Here is a 21215-nt window from a genome sequence, read left to right as displayed (position 1 = left end):
CACATTTTAAACCTAATTCTTTCTTCTGTTAAGTGAAGTTTGAGTAAGTGCTAATATGAAAGTCTTGGTGCAAATTTTGATGAGATGGCGAAGCTGTAATCATCTTCTCTCTAGAAGATGATTCTTCCCAGAGTGATTATCAAAACATTGAGAAAACATGCAAATATCTGGATGCTATAACCTGCCCAAATAGCTTTGATGCATTTTCAAAAATATTTCCTTTTGCAATATATAGTTTATGTATATTTTAGAATTAAAATTGTTACATGAACAATGAAAATCAATAGCTACCTAATTATGTACACGAGTCATATTTTTGCTTCAATTACTTCTACTTGATTTGGAGTTCTCAGTGACAATTTGATGAATCATCAGGTAATGATTTAGAAATCAAATATTTAAAAATCCTGTTTAAAAATTAATTTTAGGGCTATAAAAATGAAAGAGTGTCTTCAATCTGTGTCATGCTTACCTATATTCATCCCGTAAAATAAAACAATATTCATATTGATGCATTTGGAAAAATCATAGAGCAAGTTTGAAGTATATATTAAATTCAAATTTTAAGAAAAGGAAAAAAAGGAGAAATAATCTATTTATTTGCCAATAACCTTCAACTGAAGATAATGGAGGAAGACAATAGTCACATTCAAGAGGACTTGTAAAACAATTTTAATTTTTACTCAAAATATATGAGATGTCATCATTAGCCCTTATCTTTCACACTTGAAAAATGGAGACAATTGTTCAGGAAAGGAAGGGAAACAGAAACTATTAGATTTTAAGCTCAAGTTTTGAGAAAAATTCGGATAAGGCAGGTAAAAACTCCGATACTTTCCCACTGTCCAACATTGCCAAACACATTAATTTTCATATATATTTCATAAAAATATAAATATTATTTATTAGAAATAGTATATTTAAGATTATTTTTCTTTCTAAATAACATGATTTCCTGCTTTAAAGGAAGGCTCCCTAATAGTGCCACTTACTTCATCAACTGTCCGGCAGTTTTGTGGGTTTTTTTAAATTCCAATTTATTTAGATTTAAAGAATAAATATCACATACCCAGGGTTAAGCTATTTTTTATCACCACCAAATATAAGTGGTCAGTATTTTGCAATAAAGAAATTCATAGCATTTAACAGAACATTACTGTACCATGAGTGGACTGACTGAACTGTGGGCCTTTGTATACAGACAGATTCTGACAAGAAAAATATCTTTAAAAATACAGAGGAAAAAAAAATGCTAGGAATAAAACTTAGCTGCATGAAATAATTTTTAATACTGAAACACACCAAACCCAATACAATTTGGAAGAAAATGATGAAAAATGTCCCACCATAAACTATAATTAGATAGTATTGTCTTTTTTAGGAAAATTGCCAATTCATTAGCTGATCTTTATATGGAAACAAAGATAAAGGGCTTTCTCATTATTTTTAGGCACAGGGAGGATACCACTGCTTTATTAAAAAAAAAAAAAAAAAAAAGACTAGATTAAATGGAAACAGGTAGCCCCCAAATGTGTAGTAAACTATCCCCATACCTCAACATGGTCATATGTTATGTACTTCCAGTTAATTCTGGCAATCCAGAGAAAGACATTACAACCTAACTTAAAATAATAAGACATGAACATAAAACAATAAAAAAACCAAACAACAGAAACAACACCCTGTGATGATGAATTTTGTTCGTACCAATAGTTCAGAACTCCAAAAATCTGCTTCCATACAGCAACAGTGCAAATGGCACCCAAGCCAGGTCCTGTGTATACAATCTCTGCAATGCAGTGTAAGTTTCCTCTTAGCAGCCACTGACAAAGAGCTCAAGTGTAGTGAACGTATAATGTGGCTGGTTCTCTGACACCATAAATAAGAGCGGCCAGCGCCATTATTCACATCTGTCGGCCGAATGTAACTCTTGGGAAAACACTGGATTTTTTTCTTAACAAGCAGTTTCTCATTAACAAGTTCTGGTCATTAGTGAACTAGAATGAATCTTGGCTCAATTCTTTGCTTTGTAGGACATTTGTTAACGTTTTGCCTCTTTTTAAAACCCCAATGTTGCTGTTAGGCAGCCACTAAAATAAACCCTCCCTCCTTTTAAATTTACTTCCCTTACTTTTCCCTTAGGTAGACCCCATGTAAACCTAAAAACATATGGTAATTTAATATACAAGGTTTTTCAAAGTGCAAACTATGTTACAGATAGTTTCATAGGCTTCATTTAAACACAGCATTTTATACAATACAGTACAGTTTGAGACTTCTGCTCATAAATTACACCACGTAATAGACTACTTTAAAAGGGCGTTACTTTAAAGTAACACAACGCCTTCTTACACAAGGTTAATACAATTGAACTTTACAAGCTTTGTTCAGACCAAAATAAAGTTAATCTTACACTTAATCACATATATACATATTTTAAAATGCTCTTTAAATGCGTAAGTATAGATAAATTTCTTGAGTATAGAGAGACACATTTGCCTACAGACAAATTCTTATGAATTATCTTATAGTTTGGTTTCTGGTTTACACACATTGTACACAATATTAAAATAAAAATTGGGAGACCAATTCATTTTATTTCTTTCTGCAGAGTCTGCTCATCCTGCAACTCTTTCTGAAGGGTTCTTGACCGTTGCAGAACCACACTAAGTTCTTCAATTACCTTTGACGGTAACTTATGATCAGAGTCCAAAGTAGCTCTGCCATTCCTGTCCTCAGTCTTCCTCAATGTCTTTAGGCCTTTATGGCCTTTTTGTTGTCCAAGTGGGGCCTCAGCCTCTGTGTCCTCCAGGCAGTTGAAACTCCGATGTTTTCGGGTTCGGCTCCGGAGTCTGTCGTCCTTGTGCTCCAGGCACTGGGCCACCATGGAGGCCCTCTCCCTTAAGCTCGAGTCCACAGACTCTCTCTCATGCTTCTCACTGAGCCGCAGCCTTTCAAGTTCTGCTCTTGCACTCTAAAAATAAAATTAAATGTCTCACAGGAAAGCAAGAGTTGGCACCACTTAAGTTTAAAAAATGCCTTCCGCATAAAAGTTGATGCCTCCTACAAAAGAGCTTATTTCTATGACTTAGGTTCTAACTTTACTTTGATAGCAAGTGGCACGTCTGAATTTACGCACTCATCTTAGAGCTACAAAATCAAGTACACACAGTCCCCAACTTATAACGGTTCGACTTATGATTTTTTGACTTTACGATGGTGCTAAAGCAATATGCATGCAGTAGAAATCATACTTCAGATTTTGAATTTTGATCTTTTCCCAGGCTAGCGGTAAGTGGCGGGATACTCTTTGCAGACTGGGCAGCGGCAGCGCCAGGGCCCCAGCCAGCCGCGTGATCGATCACCGGGACAAGCAGTCGACACAGTGTGCCCGGCGGCCAGATGAGTTTGCTCAACTCCAGGCTAATATAAGCGTTCTCAGCACGTCCAAGGTAGGCTAGGCTAAGCTGTGGTGTAGGTTAGGTTTTTCAATGCATTTTCTATTTATGACATTTTCAACTTTACAGTGGGTTTATTGGTTGTAACCCCATCATAAGTTGAGGAGCATCCGTAAAAGGTAATCCACTGAAGTTCATTTTAGCGTGCATTTAAAATACCACTTCGAAGATGTCTTTGGGGTTAGTTATTCAAACTGACTCTCATTTCAAACTTGCCTCTCACTCCTGCCTGGCTGCGCGCATCTGCGCGAGGATCTGTAGTTCCTATGGTGCTACACCCGCGGTGCTGAGGAAGGAGGTCTGCACGGCACGAGCTGGGAACCGCCCGAGCCACAGCCCCGCCTCCCCAGTCGCCACACGGACCGGTGCAGTAGACAGCGGAGAAGGACTGTGACACAGAAACCTGGGTAACTTCTTTTTCCTGTTTTTTTTTTCTCCTTCTAACATATTTGACTAATGAAACTTTATTTCCCCCTCACATAACGCCTATCAGAACTCCCCAGACATATTTTCTAAAAGACTGAAATGTTTACACACTTGTGCATGAAAACCCACTTTTGCGTGAGTGGACTGGGGCGCACATTCGTTCAGTGAACCGTGAGGGCCTGCAGGAGCCCGAGCGCATCGCGACAGGACACCTGCAGTGGGACAGAAGTCGGGCTTTTAAACGGGCATACGGGACGCCCTGTGACTGGGAACGGCTGGCGTACAGGGCTTTCGTCAGATCCTCAAAGGAGACACAGCTCAGTCAAGCATGAGATGCGAGAGCGAACAACAGAGAACCAAGCACACAGGGAGGTGAGCCACAGAGAAAGGTACCCAACAAACCGGGTCAGGTTGCAGGTGGGTGTAGGGAAAAAAATTTTTTTTTTTTGCCCAGTTTTCTTCAAAATTTTCTCTGTAAAAATGGCAAAGCATTAAAGGCAGAAATCTCAAGGAGACTTTATTAAGTTATGAATGTTTGAAAGCGAGAAGATGAAATGAAAACTCTATTAAGTAGAGTAGCATAAACAGTACAGTAATTAAAGATGCCCAATATAATAATGTTTAAAAGGCAACACCTCACCTTTCCCTATTTTGTTTTTCTCTACAGCACTTACTGCTTTCTAACATACCAGATATGCTATTCGTATTTCCCGTGATTGTCTGAATGCCCTGCTAAAAAGTCAACCCAATGCAAACTGGGCTTTTGCTTTTTCACTTTTGTTTGATTTGTCGGCTGAAGTGTGAACCCAGTACAGTGCTTGCGCATAGGAAATGATCAATAAATTTTGGATGAGTAAATGAAAAAAAGTTAAAAAATGTCAAATATATAACATTTTGTTCTATTTTCCACAATTTCAGATCTAAACATAAAATTATAGCAGAAAAATTCAAGCTGAATAAAAATATTTGCATGAATATAATTTATAAATAATTTTTAAATTTGGAATTTTCTGATTATGATTATAAATTTTAAGCTAAATGTATTTCCTCTTCTCTAAAACTTATAGGAAAAAAAGGTTTAATATCTAGCTTCATTCCAAAGTTTCATTAGAATATGTCAAAGTAATAAGAGACAGTAGTGATGGTTGAACAATAATGTGAATGTAACTAATGCCGTTGAACTGTATTTTAAAATGGTTAAATGGGAAATTTCACATTACATGTATTTCACCATAACGAAGTAAAAATAAAGGAAACAGATTTTATAAATAAACATTAATCTTGTTAAAAGTTTCACTTGGCATCCATTAATTGGGAGAAAATTAAGGATAAATATGGAGTGGTTTTATACACCAGAGTAATAGTTCTCATTATCTTGCAACCATCAGCAGAAAGACTCTGGGGCCTCTGTTAGATGCAGAATTTGGAGGCCGAGTAGTAATACACATAATGCTGAAGTTTCAAGTATACTATAACGTTAGCCTAAATAATACAATCTTATACGAAGGTGGGAAGACGTGACAGAAGGGAACTATTAAGAGTTACAGGACAGGAGAGGCAGGAAGAACAGGAAGCCACAGTGCTCTTTGCACGAATGATATGGTTTGCTGAGGTGCCTTGCGTGTTGTGGGAAAGGAAAGACAAAGGCATGGACACTGGGAAAAGGAGGACACAGTTTATATACTGCACCGTCCTCAAAAGAGGAGGCTTTAATAATTTAAAAAGAGAGATAGATAAGGTATGAAAGTAGGAGAGCAAGAGTTGGTTTGCTCCAGGCAATGCCAGTTCATGTCACAGGGTGTTTAGAGAAAACGAGTTGCTTGAATGGAAGTGATGATCTCTCCCCCACCTGCAGAGAGAACAGTTCCTACTGTCATAGCCAGAGCTAGGTACTGCAGTGAATGTGTCCTCAGAGCAAATCACTCACATGGCTTTAGTCTGTGTCTTCATATTTTCCATGAAACCTAGACATGCGGGCCAATGGTTATGGAGGTCCCATGATACCAAAAAGTGGTATGACCAATATGTACAGATCACACTGGAAACTTTCTTAAATGACTTTTGTTACTAAATTCACTGTATTAGTTGATAATTTTCATACTATAAAACATCAAATCTTATGAAATTTAATCTTCATAATAATGCTTCGGATGTTTAAACTTTGTATGATTATTCACAAAGTACATGATCTATATTTTAAGATGCAGAAATAGAAATAACAATTTGCCCAAGGTTACATAAGTGAGAGTTTGGAATGGGATCCCAGCCTGGCCTTTCTGAAATCAATGCGATTCTTTCTAGTGTATCAAACTGTGCTCCAGGATGCTAACAGGGAACAGGGGATTCATGTCACTGTTTTCTGCTTCAATTGCATCATTCTTCCTTGTTCGCCATTTTTGTTTGTTTTACAGATGTCATTCTTAAATGGCAATTTTGAAAACTAGTGAATTATCCCATATCATCTTCCAAGTTCCTCATTATTTTGTCTCAATATATGTTAAATATATGCCAGGCATATAGGTATAAATTCTCAGGGATAAACTCATTTAATCATCACATCCACAATATAAGGTAGGGGCTTTTGTTAGCCCCACGTGCTGATAGATAAAGAAGCTGAGGACAACGGAATTAAGTAAGATACCCGTGATTTGACAGGGAGGAAGCAGCAGAGCCACCGGCGGTATCTCACTTGTACATTCTTGAACATTATGTTTGGCTCTTCATGGGTGATTTTTTATTTTTTTACTTTTTGTTCAACAACTTACTTTCTCTGGCATACTCAGCTGGCTCACTACCTCATTTAGAAATCACCTCCTCCACAAAGCTTCGCTGCCTGGGTGAGGCACTGTCATGTGAAAGCAAGGGCAAGTCACCAAATTTACCAATCTGGCAACAGCTTGTTTGAGAAAACAGTTCTTGAATATATCCATTGATTTGTCAAATCATTAAACCACATTTACTAATTTTACAAAAAAGCTTGGTTTATTTTAATGACTCATAAATTTTTCAGAAATTAATATTGCATGGAATTCTTTTAAAGGCCTTTAACAATTTCCTCATAGTTTTAGTTCATCACTTTTCCTATCTAAGTATGCTAAAGATTCTCTGAAATTGTGGATTTGGGATTAGCTTGATAAACTACTGTATATTCGATCATCATCTATACTGGATGCTGGTGAGGTATTTTGATCCTAACAATCTATCTTTTGCTTTGCTCCACAATTGATCCTAAGGCAATGTCAGGAGAAGCTGGAGGCCCCGTAGGGCATTTCCACTCCCTGTGATAGCTTCAGTTGTTCAACCTGTGTTCCCTAACCTGGGTTCCTGGGAAATGTGACTCTTACAATTTTAAGATTCTAGATTATCTGAGGAACCCATAGCTCTGCAGAGCCGTTTATTACCAAGAAAAACTGTAGGTGCAGAAAGGAAGGAGGGACAAGGTCATATTTTCGTGGAGATTTAGTCTTTCCTTTGATTATATCAGTGCTGAAGAACTGACTAGGAAACAAAGGACCATTATCTTTGAAGCTTTATCTTTTAGAGAAGGAGTTTACAGTGGGATAAATGTTCAAGAAAAGATATGTACAATTTTTTTTTTTAAATCTTATCACTAGATTAAAAAGGCTTTAGTCTTTCAAAAGTTACTTCTGTTTGGACAGCAAAAGACTCAAATAGCTTAATCCCAAATTTTGGCTCAAATAAGATAAAACAACACTTTTTAAAAGCTTTTCTTTTCATGTGGAGGAATCAATTAAGGCACTGAAACATGCACTGGTCCCACAGTGGCTAATGAGTTTCGAGAGTAGAGAGCCTATGTCCTTTGCTGAGGAGACTGAACTTCACGTCAGGACTGATGCTCCTTATGTTCTCCCAGTCCTCAAGGTAAGAAGGAAAACAAATAGCAACCTTCACAAAAGATGTCAAATCTTCTTTATTGATGCTCAGGGGTCATCTCATAGTTTCTTAAGTTAACTGAGATATCGATTGCTTCCCAAACCCTTGAAATTTGATTATGTTACTAGAAAGTCTAGTTACCTTGGCTCCGGACATAGTCTGCCCTGGGCCCACTCTAAGGGTTTTTATAAGTAAACTTGTGAGACTGTGATTTTATCATCAGGATTTCTACACATATATTTAAAATTTCTTGGCTACTTCAGAAGTAAGAAAATAAGTATTATTGCGCATGTGTAATTGGGTGGTCGATGATATTAAACTAATAAGGTGTAGGGTTATTCATAATGTTTTCTTGATGTATGTGACTATTACTTAGCTTTTCAAAGGAATTATCACTATGCTTTTGAAGCCAATGAAGTAATTAATACACCTAATCACATTAAGACATAGGAAAACAAATGCTATAATTTAATATCAGGCAAACAAAATTCTAACCTACCTCGATATTTCTCCTGGCTTGGGACGCATTTTTCTCATGCTGGATGGGAATTAGAGGCAAACCTCCGATTTTGGGATTTTTGGTTATTGAACGTTTCCGTTCCTTTCCAGCTGGTGGCCATATATCATTTTCATGCTGTGGAAACACAGTTTCTTGCTATTGGTGTGTGATTTTATTATGCATATACCATGTTATATAGCCACTTGGCTCCTTTCCCATATATCCACATCAAACGGTCTGCTTTCCCTGAGAACGCCATTTGTAATTACGATGTTGACTGTAGCGGTGACGGCGCTCGAGGACATGAAACTCTTAAGCAAAGCGAGCTTTGAGGTCTCAGTTCAATTTCTAAGTTTCAAACACATGCCTCCTGTACCATTTATCAAACCCAAAGGGGGAAAATATTTGAAGAAACCTGCAAATCTCTTTGTGGAAGAAAAATAATACACTTGTTTTACATTTCTAGGCCCTATAATCTAAGTACTTACACATTTATTTTTTCTCTACACCAAAAATGACTTTAGTGTAAAAACAATTTGATCTTACACACCCCAAATCAACCTAAGGCATGGTATCAGAAATATTAGACTCATTTCATGACCTTTTGAAGAATGTTACTTTTTCATCTAGTTGAATTCCAAAGAAATGTTACCTTTTTACACAGACATTTATACTGAAAATCACTGTATAACAGAGAGCATGGCACACTTGTTCCCAAATTATTGACTATATATTCCGGCCCACTAAACAATTATAGATGTGACTGAAGAAAAGTTAATTTTGCAATGGGGATAAATATCCACAGGTAAAAATATAAGCTGTTGAGTGATTAATCCTTGAGATATGAAAGAAAAATCTTTAAAGAATTTTTCTCCTCCTCAGGGTAGATTAACCTTTCAGAAACTGGGAAAAGGAAACTTTTTTTCATATAATAATCTACGAAAAAATATGGAATACCAGTATAAAATGAAAAGTTTACAGATGTTCTAATGAAATGAAAAACTTTTGGTAAACTATATATCTAAATGCCTACTCTTTATTTTCCTCAATTCTTAAGATAAATTAGCAGATTCCTTTTTTTTATTATTTTTATTTATTTATTTATTTTATTTATTTATTTTTTTTTTGAGACAGAGTCTCACTGTGTTGCCTACGCTAGAGTACTGTGGCGTCAGCCTAGCTCACAGCAACCTCAAACTCCTGGGCTCAAGCGATCCTCCTGCCTCAGCCTCCCGAGTAGCTGGGACTACAGGCATGTGCCACCATGCCCGGCTAATTTTTTCTATATATTTTTAGTTGTCCAATTAATTTCTTTCTAATTTTAGTAGAGACGGGGTCTCGCTCTTGCTCAGGCTGGTTTCGAACTCCTGAGCTCAAACAATCCGCCCGCCTCGGCCTCCCAGAGAGCTAGGATTACAGGCGTGAGCCACCGCGCCTGGCCTATTTATTTTTTAATTTCAGCATATTATGGGGGTACAGATGTTTAGGTTACGTATATTGCCCTTGCCTCCCCCCTACCCCCCAAGTCCGAGTTTCTAGCGTGTCCATCCCTTGGATGGTGCGCATTGCACTCTTTGTGTATGCAAATACCCATCCAAATTAGCAGATTCTTGTTCACATGTTTGAAGTTAGTGTTTTAATGTATTGTTTTATAGCAAATAATTCATTTAAACAAACATTTGCTGTTTATCCACTATGTAACAGCTGATTTTTATTGAGGGGCATACAGCCTGGCTTTGTGCTTGTGAATGTACATATATTATTGCCTATAATCCTCAACGATCCTACTATATAGGTTATATTATTATCAGACTTAGATATGTGCATCACTTGGATTTTGGTGAACAACTTACCTTGGTTCAGCAAATCTGTAATGGTGGATTATGCAACATTTCAATGAGAAAGTTACAAGTTGTGTATTATTTTTATATCATGGTACCAAACATGGTAAAAATAACATTGATCTTATATAATTGGGATATTCTCAACATGTAAGGCTGGGAGAAAACTGGCTGAGAAGGCATTAGGAAATTCTGTGAATTATACTTACACGTCTAAGTGGTTGATGTATATGCTAAATGATATTTTGGGAAATCTAAGAGAAAATGCAATTTCCAAGTACATATTTCTTTTTATGAAATAATATACAACAGTGTGAATACTGGCTAATTAGTTCTCACTGGATAGATCTAAGAGGCATTTTTTCCCAACAGCAGAAACCTTTAAATCTAAGTGATATGTTCTGATTTAACATTTATAGTTATTTGTAAATGACTTCAGAAGTCCATAGAAGGAATTATAAAGCTGAAGATCATACTTTTACTTTAATCACACCCAAAAATAACACCCCAAAATCTCCATTCTGCCTCTCACTTTCTAACTTTGACCTCCCTATCTTTCCAGCTAACTTAATTTAGTTTCACTCACTAAGTTTTGATTCCTTGAGACTTCCAATCCACTGACCACCACCATTCTTCCTGCCACGTTTTTCCCCACTTTACTCATAGCCTGGCTCAGATTTCATGGTCCATCAGTACGCTCACTTCCCGGTCCAAATTTTATCTGATTATTTATTTTTTTGCTCCTTCTTCCTCTATCATACTTGCCTGGCAAAACCCCAAACCTAGTTGAACACGATTCTACTCATTGCATGGGTGCCTGCCAGTTGATGGAGGACAAAACTAGAACATTACTCTGTAGAGTCATCTCACTTTCAAGTTAACCTTAAATTTCAGGTGAACCCTTGGCACTACCCTGAGGTTCTAGGACAACTGGCTTCCTCACTCTCTCAAGATTATTTCTCTCCTTTTCCTCTTCCATTACACTCCTAAAATCCCTCCCTGCCTTAGGTGTAGTGAACTCATTGATTTAATTCAAAAAATTTTTTAGTAATCACTTAAGAAAATGTGATGAAATGTGCCAATCTCCCTGCTTCTGCAGCCATATAAATGAGCTTCTTTTTTCTTGCAGACAGTATTTGCTCTGATTGCAAATACCTTTTCTCCAATCATATCTCTAATTGCGCACTGGGCCAGAATATGTAGTCAATAATTTGAGAATAAATGTGCCACACTCTCTGTTGTGCAATGACTTTCAGCAACGATGAGCAACTGTGTACTCGATCATATTGCTTCGTGTCTGTTCAGGGTCTCTGCTGGTTTAATAATCTTTCTCCTTCTCTATCAATTTCTTCCTCCAGTTACTGGATTGTCTCCATCAGAACATATGAAAGGATACACTCTCGGATCTTAAAGACAAACAAATCAAAGCCTCAAAATCTACCTTGACCTCTTGTTCCTATCTAGTCACAACCTCATTTATCTACATAGCAAATTACTTGACAGAATTTTCTGTACCCATTGCCTGGCTTTCCTCCTTCAACACCCCTTATCATTTCTTTTCCTGTTTTTTATCTTCTGCCTAACCTTTAAATTTTGAAATGCCCCAGGGCTTGTCTGCTCTCTCTCCCCTCCTTTCCCCCACATCTCATCTAATCCTATAGTTTTCAATACAATCTAAGTGCTGACTTCCTCCAAATTTACATTTCAGCCCCAAACTTTTGCCTGAGTTTTTGATCCAAACATCCAACCTGCTACTCAGCATGTGTATTTGTGTATCAAACAGTCATCTTAAATTTCATGTGGCCAAAACAGGACTCTCAATTTCCTTCTACATCTCCGACAATCCCACTGACATTCCTAAGTTGCCCAGGGCCAAAAATGTAGGGATCTTTCTTGATCTCCACCCCTTCTCTCAAACTGCTATAGCCAACGAATCTGAAAGCCTTATTGGCTCTCCCTTCAAAACATTCCTGAATCTGAATATGTCTTACTATACCACCCTAGTCTGAGCTTACATCTTTCGTGTAGCTGTTCTTTCTGCTTCCATCTTTGACCCCCTACGTGGTAAACTCAACAATGTGACCAAAATTTCTTTTTAATTAAAATAGATAATATCCTTTCCCTGTTTCAAACTCTTAAACATCTCTTCACATCTTCCCTTCATGATGTTCATGGAATAAACCAAGATCGTGACATCTCAGGACTGGCCCCTCCTGGACACCTGCATGTTTCACCTCCTCATTTCACACGGGTCTCAGCCCAGCTCACTGGTCACCGGTTCATAAAATTATTCCCTGAGAACCTTTCTGAATTAGTGTCCTTCCTTACCTCAGCCACACTCATTCTCCTTATCCAACGTATTTTATTGATTGTTTCATGTTATCACACTGATATCCATTTGAAATTTTATCTGATTATTTTTCTTCCCCTCTTTCCTATTTTAGAAATATTTCACATACAAGTCAATAATTCCCTTTCTCATGGAATTCTCAGGGAATTTTTGTAGGGGAGGTAGATGAAGTAACTAATTACACAAATTTTTTTTTTTTTAGACAGAGTCTCACTGTGTTGCCCGGGCTAGAGTGCCGTGGCGTCAGCCTGGCTCACAGCAACCTCAAACTCCTGGGCTCAAGCGATCCTACTGCCTCAGCCTCCTGAATAGCTGGGACTACAGGCATGCGCCACCATGCCCGGCTAATTTTTTCTATATATTTTTAGTTGTCCGATTAATTTCTTTCTAATTTTAGTAGAGATGGGGTCTCGCTCTTGCTCAGGCTAGTCTCGAACTCCTGAGCTCAAACAATCCACCCACCTCGGCCTCTCAGAGTGCTAGGATTATAGGCGTGAGCCACCGCGCCTGGCCTACACATATGTTTTTAAATTAGTGCTACAGTGGAGGAGTGCAGGATGGTAAGGGTGATAGCCAGAAGGTCTGGTGGTCTGACGGTCAGGGGAAGTTTCTCTGAGAATGTGACGTTTAAGCTAAAATCTAGAGGACTTTTAAGGCAGCGGTGAGGATGAGGACAGATATTACAAAAGTATTCCAGGTAGAAGAGAGAGCTCATTGTAAGGGGCTTTTACTGTTAATTAGCATGTGTATTTGTGCGTGTACAGTATTAATGTATGTATTAACATTTGCTATTTTGCTATTTGTTTCCATACAGAGATGAGCCACAAATCCTTAAATCCTAGAAGGTCTCTGTGTTTATCTTAAGGGAGGAGCTGAATAATCCCAAGAAGTAAAATGAATAGAGGAAACGTAACTGGGCTAAGTCTTTGGGACCAGGACAAGGAAGGTACGAGAGACCGGGAGAAATAACATGGTTGTGTGCAGGCCCTGCTTCCTGCCTCTTCATGCCTTGACTTTCAACTACAGAGTCTACTGACTTCAATAATAGAGACAAAAACATCAATTTAGTTGTACCACAAACAGACATTGTAATAGCTTTTGATTCTATGATCCCAACTTTACTAACATACTTCGAATCTAATTTTTTAAAGGTAGAGTTTAAATATCTGAATTTTAAAAAGTTACAAAAAAGAAGAAAAAAGGCTCTAAAAAGTTAGCAGCCTGTCTCTTTCTGCAAATATATTCCCAGGTAGTAACAGTAAAGACACGCTGAAAAGAGTCATGTTTATTAACCACTTGAAAGGTTAATAAATTAAATGAACAGAGAAAATGGTTTTCAAAACAAATAAGAACTAGATTTTGGGGTAAGTTAACTACTTCTTTATAAGAGAAACAGGAAAGTACCTCCTCACTAATTAAGAATGGCAACTTAATCGTTACCAATGAATTTCAATGCTGTGTGAGAAACATTGGTGGGAATTCAACAAGACAAGGTTGGGAAAGAAACCAATCCAATTAATGGGACTATTTAACCCTTCCCCAAAAGGGTGAGTCCTCCTCTAGGGAGGAGGCCAAACGCAGAACTGAGGATAAGCATTGGTTGGCCTCAGACACCCTGAGTTTAAACTAGTAGCTAAATATATGCTCCTGAGCCATCAACGGAACCTTCATTTTGTAAAGCCAAACAACGCCATGCACTGTTTGCTGCAAGGAAAACATAAGTAAGTTACCCTTATGAAGTATGTAGAACACAGTAAGTTTTAAAGAAATGTAGGTTCTTGTCCTTGTTTCTGGAAAGGCAGAGGTGGGGAGAGTGGAGAACAAGAAGGGAAACAGGGCACTTTTCTAAATGAAGATCTATGTGGGGCTCCAGCATGACGACTGCTTAGATAATTCCCTCTTTCCTACACAACCGTCTTAAAGCAACGCACCTCTCCTAAGCCAACGAGGTGTGGGGCTGGCAGAAAAGGAGCTTCGGGAAAAGAATAAACTCTCTTTCAAAAGGTAATAGGTAAATTTGGACTTTTGTACACTATTTTTCAAAAATGAATGGGAGAATAAAAGTTTATGTCAATTGTATACATCTAAAACTTTTATTAAAAATTCTTTGAAAATCGGCACCACACTAATATTCCCTGTAAACAAAGTTATTATACTCCACTAGAGAGCTGAAACCAATATCATACCTGGGCAATAAAGACACTGGCCATCCATTCCATCTGAGTTTGTGAACTATCACAACACAGGTACCTGAAAAACAAGGTTTGTGAAACGTATTATTCAAAAGGATACTTGAGTATTCTCTAGTGTATTTGTTTGGTGAATTAGCCATCAGAAATCTCTCTGGGTTTCTGAGTAATGACCTAATGTAATCAAGGTGGAATATTTCAGTACAAGTTGTTTCAGTCTTCTGCTAAGTGTACGATATCAAAATATTGTAACAGCGTAAATATGCTAGTTTAAATAAAATATAGCTAAAGGCTTTGGTAACTGCTACAAAATGATCAGCAGTATTTTTGGAAAGGTGGAAAGGTCAATGCCATTTTGCTTTTTCAGATATGAGATGGTAAAAACATCTTTTCCCTGGATACTCTGAACCTAAGAAGAAAAATATGTGTGCATTCTCTTAACATCAGGTTTTTAAAAAAGGCTTAGATACAATCTTCGTCACTATGATTATAAACACTAATACCCACAGACTCATGAAAAAGAAACTACAAGAGAAACTGCTGCATATCCAATAACACTGATTCAGGAACCTTTCATTGAAAGCCTAAATAAAATAGAGATCTTGCCCTCAAGGCTTGTGTGGTCCATTAGGGGAGCTGTGTATGTTAACAAATAAATTATAACACAGTGAGAAAAAGCAAAAATAAAGTTGAGCACAAACACAGAAACAGCAGACTTGAGGGTGAGGTGACAGCTGCTTTCCATAAGAAGAAAATTTTATAACTGCTACTGGACCAACATAATGGATATTTCAGTGTAATTATATTTTTTGTATTCCTGTATTATTTAAAATAATTGAGTTGAAAAGACATGTTTAAAATGAAATTTCTAGACAATGCTTGCTTCCTTCATTCAATGTTTCATGGAAACGTTGTCCCTTCCCATGACTGTGTTCCAGAAATCATCTCCCTCCACAAATCATTTTAATTAGGTACCCTTGTATATAAAATCTTGTAGGTGCAAAGAAGAAATAAATAATGATCAGAGGTGAGCACTATCTGATAAGACTTTAGGGACATTTGAGCTTGGTTTCAGAGAACACTGATAGTTGAGTATGTTGGATCATCAGAGAGAAGATGGAGGTGATGGATGAGGGTTCAGTAAAGGGGCCACGTTCACTACACACAGATCAGAAAGAGCAAGGAATGTACTAAAGACAGATGCTTGTTTTATCCTTGAGTAAAAAGGAGAAAGCCATGGGAGATGAAGTTGATGGAGTCATATATTAAAGGGCCTCGCACACCACACCAACGGTCCTACACTTTTCCTGTAGGTGACAAGATTCACAGAAGAGTCATAGCAAGAGAGAAACATAATACAGTGTATAAAAGTCTCTGTGGAGGCTGGGTGGAGAATGCACTAGAAAACAAAAGGGAGACATGAGGAGCACTTAGGATTCCTGGAATAACCCAAGCAGACCAGTGAAGGCCTGGCCCCAAAGATAGAGAGGTATGGGTGGATGAGGAAGATGATGAAGAGGCAGATCTGATATGGCTCTGTGAATCAGATCCAGAGGGGCGAGGGAGAAGGAGACATTTAATGCAATCTCTAGGGAGACTGGTGGGATACTGGTGACAGTATACGGGAAAAAAAATACATATATAGAAAGAGCAGGTTTTGAGACCAGAATATATGTTTTTCTTAAATCTGATTTTAGCTAGTTCTTATCCTTTTTCAAAACTGAGTTTTGCCCACTTACGCCTTAAAAGCTGGATTCCACACTTACATCATAACTATCAAAGAAGTCAAATGCAGTTTCTCCTAAGAGGCATTGCCAAATGGGATACACACGATTGAAACAGACCTGCACCCTGATACAAATCTGTTTTCCTCTTCTCAGGCTCAAAGTATTTAGAAAAGATTATAATTTCTCTGAGGTAAAACATTTTCTGTCGTAGTTCTATCTGGCAAATACTGGAGTTATTCTTTTACTGAAGTTGACACCAATATGTCAAGTCCAAAAGTCAGCAGCTGTTAACTTACCAGTGATGTTTTTCAGAATATGCAGTCAATCCCCAACTGCATCACATAGGAAAAAAACACAAACATATATTAAAAATTATACATTTTTCCAAGACTGAAACAGGATCAGACATTAAGGAAGTGAGATTTAATAGTGGAATGTATGCTAGAACTGATTCCGCAAGTGATGATTCAATGGGTATGATTTAGCTAGAAGTGAATGTAAATGTTGAGGGATTTGGCTATAAATTTATCCAGGTTTAAGGGAGACAAAGGGAAGAAGTGATGCCATGGGATGGGGCTGCGGGACTCTCTGAGAAGAGAAAGAGGCACATACAGTTAATTAAAATGGTGTTTCATGACACTAAGCATTAGTGCAAACATTTATTAGCTAATCGAAGTCACTTGTGATAAGAAATTGTAGTATACACCAAATGCGGGGGTGAATTAAGTGTTAAAAAGGCACATAATGTATCAGAAGGGTCCACCCCTTCTCCACCATTGATATGTTAAGGGTTGAGTACCAAATTCTGCACAATAAAATGGGAAAATTACAGAGCCAGGAACAGAACATTCTAAAGGCCAGGCATCAGGAGGCTGCTCTAGCATTTGCTTTCCTGTTCCTGTGTGTAGACTTGCCCGGAACATTCTCCCGTGTTATACACTTGCCTGAATCACCCCCAGGTTGTGAATGTCACTGATCAAGGAGGAGATTTAGAGGAACCCAAGTACTTCCCAGTAGACAGGGTCTCCTGGGGATTTCTTGCTTTCTATAGGGGAGATTATAATCACCATTTCTTGCTTTATATAAAGGAGATTATAATCACCAAGGAGACAATTTTAGTCTCAGCGTGAACATCATGCCTCCTTATCTACTCATACAAGTTTCTTGATCTTCATAGGACCCTACCACAGATGAAGCAAATTAAGAAATATCTAAAACTTTCTTTATAAAAATATAGAATAATGCTACTGCTCCCTAAATCCTTAGACATATTTTCCCATTATTTTTTCCTTTCAACAGCACTTCCCTTCAAAACTTTACCTTGTTGGAGGCTTCATTTTCTTCTTCACGCCAAGATAAAACTTCATTGAACCGAGGGAAAACATTTTGTCATGCTTACTACTCTGTAAGGAAAACAAAATAATGTGTAATTAAACAGATTTTATAAATTTCCTTATATTTTCCTTAAGCATTTACGACTGGGTTTAGAATTTTTTAGTTTCTTTAATGTTTCATGAACAAGCTTTAGTAAATAAAGATTGCTTTGATTACCATGTAATCAAATACATATATTTAAATGGATAATTTTGGATATGTACATGTGTGTATGTTTGTATATGTGTATATACAAACACACACATACACACAGCTCCATATTTCTTTACTGAAAAACATTTGGGGTCAGATGTGCATCAGAAGTGATTTTTTTCATATTTTAAAAATACAATACAATGCAATAAAATACGATGCGTCTGCCATATGCTATGTAACTCCACACACCTCCAATACTGTCTGGGATAGTACCTTGTATTCAAATATATTCATATTTCTGTACTTAAATGCATGACATTTCATACAGTGTGAGATTAATAAATAAAAGCTATTATTTTAATATAAATATCTCCATGTTGTTTTGGTTCTGATTTTACACCAAATGAGTTGTGATTTTATGCACTTTTTGAATTTCAGAATTATAAAAATACACTGTAAATCTGGGCAGATATTGAACTATCTCACATTTCCATATTCATGAAAATTATCACTAATAATTCATTAAAGTAGATTATAAAAATTTACAGTTGGTCATAGATCGATTATATTTTCTCCACACTCTTCCCAACATATTTATTCAAGTATAAGTAAATATTTAAACAATTTTAAAAATCTGTGACTATGTTTTCTCAGGGAAAACATATTACCTCTGTCTTGTCTGACGGAAGTAAAATTGAATCATTATATTCTAATCTAAAAACTTAATATCAAAACTTCACACATTTCATTATTTACCCTTGGATACCCCTGTAATAGATTTTATACAGATACTAACCATGGAATTAATTTAGAATATAACATTCCCCATATCCTAAAAATTCTCAAGGAAATCTCTTTCTTCAAACTGGTATGCAGATAGCATTTATAACTAAGAGCAAGGTGTTTTAGGTCATAAAGACCTGGATGGAAGTCTGGCTTGCGAGCTTCTGACTACATTTTACTTCCCTCTGCCCTCATTTTCTTGCTGGTAAATAGGGATAATAAAAACACTAACAACCTCATTGGGTTATTGTGAAGATTAAATGAGAAATTAAAGAGTTATTGTCAAGGATTATTGTAAAGATTAAACAAGAAAATGCCTATGAAGTGTTTAGTCCAGTAATGGGCATAAAAGAGGCTCACAGGAAATAACAGCTACTATTATTATAAATTTAGAACACGTTGCTTCATAGAAATTGCAGCATGGATGTTTGTTAGCAGCCCCGACAATGCACAAAAGCCCGTGTAGCAAATACACAGCTCAAATAAGCACCAAGTTCTACATAAGTTAAAATACTACCACAGTGTCTTTATGAAAGCAGTCAAATTTGAAAAGTAATACAATGCATAGTATATGCCTTTTCCCTTATATACTAAACTTTTCCTAGCATTTTGTATTTATATGTTATCAGTTTGTGATTTTTAAACCAAATATGGTTGTAATATATGTGGGAAATAGTTTGGTATTTATCTTATAAAGAAGGACTGTAAATAAGTTTTCCTGTGCACCTGACACAAGAATTCAGTATAATACACTGCTTTCTGTTTCCAAGTAGACAGGTCATAGTATAATCTGTATTGTCTGCAAGATCTATATTATAAAGCACATTCTTGACAACTGTGTACTTTTATGTTTTGAATAGTCTGTATTTTAATATGTGATTTTTGTCTTGAAAAGTAGTAAAGCCATAGACTTGTGTGAAAAAAATTTCAAATTAATATATATTAAATATGTAAGAATAAAATATGTATGTGAAAATACTTTCATTAGTCTGGCACTTACTAGGGAAAAATCCAAGATATTTGAAACATGGATTTTAATGAGCTGTTATAGATGGATGAATAGAAATGATATCAATAAAGATAGTTAAGACATTTTTTCCTCAAAAAAAAGCAAAGGGGGTGAAATATGTTTATAAAATTAAAATTAGTTTTCATAGAGCAAACAAATTAGGAGGATATAAAGAAAATATAGAGAAAAAGTAATCAGGAAGATGATCAAGAACAATGCTGTAGTGACCAAAGGCCTGGAATTTACATGGTGAATTTACTCCTAATCACTATTATTAATAAGTTTGCTATTATTATTGCTGTAGGTAATATTTAAAAAAAACATTTTAGATTTTTTTTCCCTTATGGCTAGATTTCTAGAAATGGAATCACTGAGTCAGAGGCTAGCAATATGATTAAGAATAAGATCTTGAAATGGGACTTAATTAAACTAAAAAGCTCTGCACAGCAAAAGAAATAATCAACCGAGTGGACAATATGCAGAATGAGAGAAAATATTTGTGAAGTATGTATCTGAGGACTAATATCCAGAATATACAAGTAACTCAAACAACTCAATGATAAAAAATAATAATCCCATTAAAAAGTAGGCAAAAGACAGGAATAGACATTTTTCAAAAGAAAACATACAAATGGCAAACAAGTTTATGAAAAAATGCTCAACATCACTAATCATCAGAGAAGTGTAAATTAAAGCACAATGAAATACCATCTTAAACAAGTCAGAATGGCTACTATTAAAAAGACAAATAACAGATGTTGGCGAGGATGTGGTGAAAAGGGAATACTTATACACTATTGGTAGGAATGTAAATTAGTAAAAGCACTATGGAAAACAGCATGAACATTTCTCAAAGAACTAAAAATAGAACTACCATTTGATCCAGCAATCCCACTACTGCGTATCTACTCAAAGGAAAAGATATCATTAGGGCAAAAAGTTACCTGCACATATGTTTATTGCAGCACTATTCACAATAGCAAAGACAAAAATTAACCTAAATGTCCATCCTTGGATGACTGGATAAAGAAAATGTAGTATATGTACAATGGAATACTATTCAGACATAAAAAGTATGAAATCATGTCTTTTGTAGCAACATGGATGGATCTGGAAATCATTACCTTAAAGGAAACAACCCAGAAACAGAAAAAAAAAAAAATACACGTTCTCACTTACAGATGGAAAGTAAATAATGCATACACACTGACATAGAGTGTGGAATGACAGACAACGGAGACTTGGAAGGGGGGACCAATGATGAGAAATTATTTAATGACTACAATATCCATTATTTGGGTGATGGATACCTAAAAATCATGTAACAAAATTATACTTGTATCCTATAAATTTGTGCAAATAAAAAAGATCTTGGCTAAACAGGGTCCATTTACTTACAGTTAAATGTGTATTTATGTATTTGCTAGCCATTTTCAGTTTTGATGTGGTCAGTAATTTATCCACATCTTTACTTATGTGTCTGCACTAGTTCTTTGTACATGAAATACG

The 21215-nt window shown here is 36.4% G+C and overlaps 1 protein-coding gene across 1 annotated transcript in view; it reads right to left on the bottom strand.

The window, feature by feature from the left end:
• Nucleotides 1-1532: 1532 nt before the first annotated feature.
• Nucleotides 1533-21215, bottom strand: part of ARAP2 (ArfGAP with RhoGAP domain, ankyrin repeat and PH domain 2) — a 177262-nt gene continuing 157579 nt past the window's right edge. The window contains exons 29-33 of the mRNA XM_012644474.1: nucleotides 17705-17787; nucleotides 16681-16716; nucleotides 14655-14718; nucleotides 8278-8412; nucleotides 1533-2974 (exon numbers count right to left, since the gene is read on the bottom strand). Of these exons, the coding sequence (XP_012499928.1) occupies nucleotides 2591-2974; nucleotides 8278-8412; nucleotides 14655-14718; nucleotides 16681-16716; nucleotides 17705-17787 (702 nt within the window). The 3' untranslated portion in view covers nucleotides 1533-2590. The remainder of the gene's footprint in view (nucleotides 2975-8277; nucleotides 8413-14654; nucleotides 14719-16680; nucleotides 16717-17704; nucleotides 17788-21215) is intronic.

This window comes from Propithecus coquereli, unplaced genomic scaffold, assembly GCF_000956105.1.
Source record: "Propithecus coquereli isolate 6110/MARCELLA unplaced genomic scaffold, Pcoq_1.0 Scaffold213, whole genome shotgun sequence".
Taxonomy (NCBI): domain Eukaryota; kingdom Metazoa; phylum Chordata; class Mammalia; order Primates; family Indriidae; genus Propithecus; species Propithecus coquereli.
The sequence above is the reverse complement of the archived record's forward strand: the minus strand, read 5'-3'. Positions and strand labels throughout refer to the sequence as shown.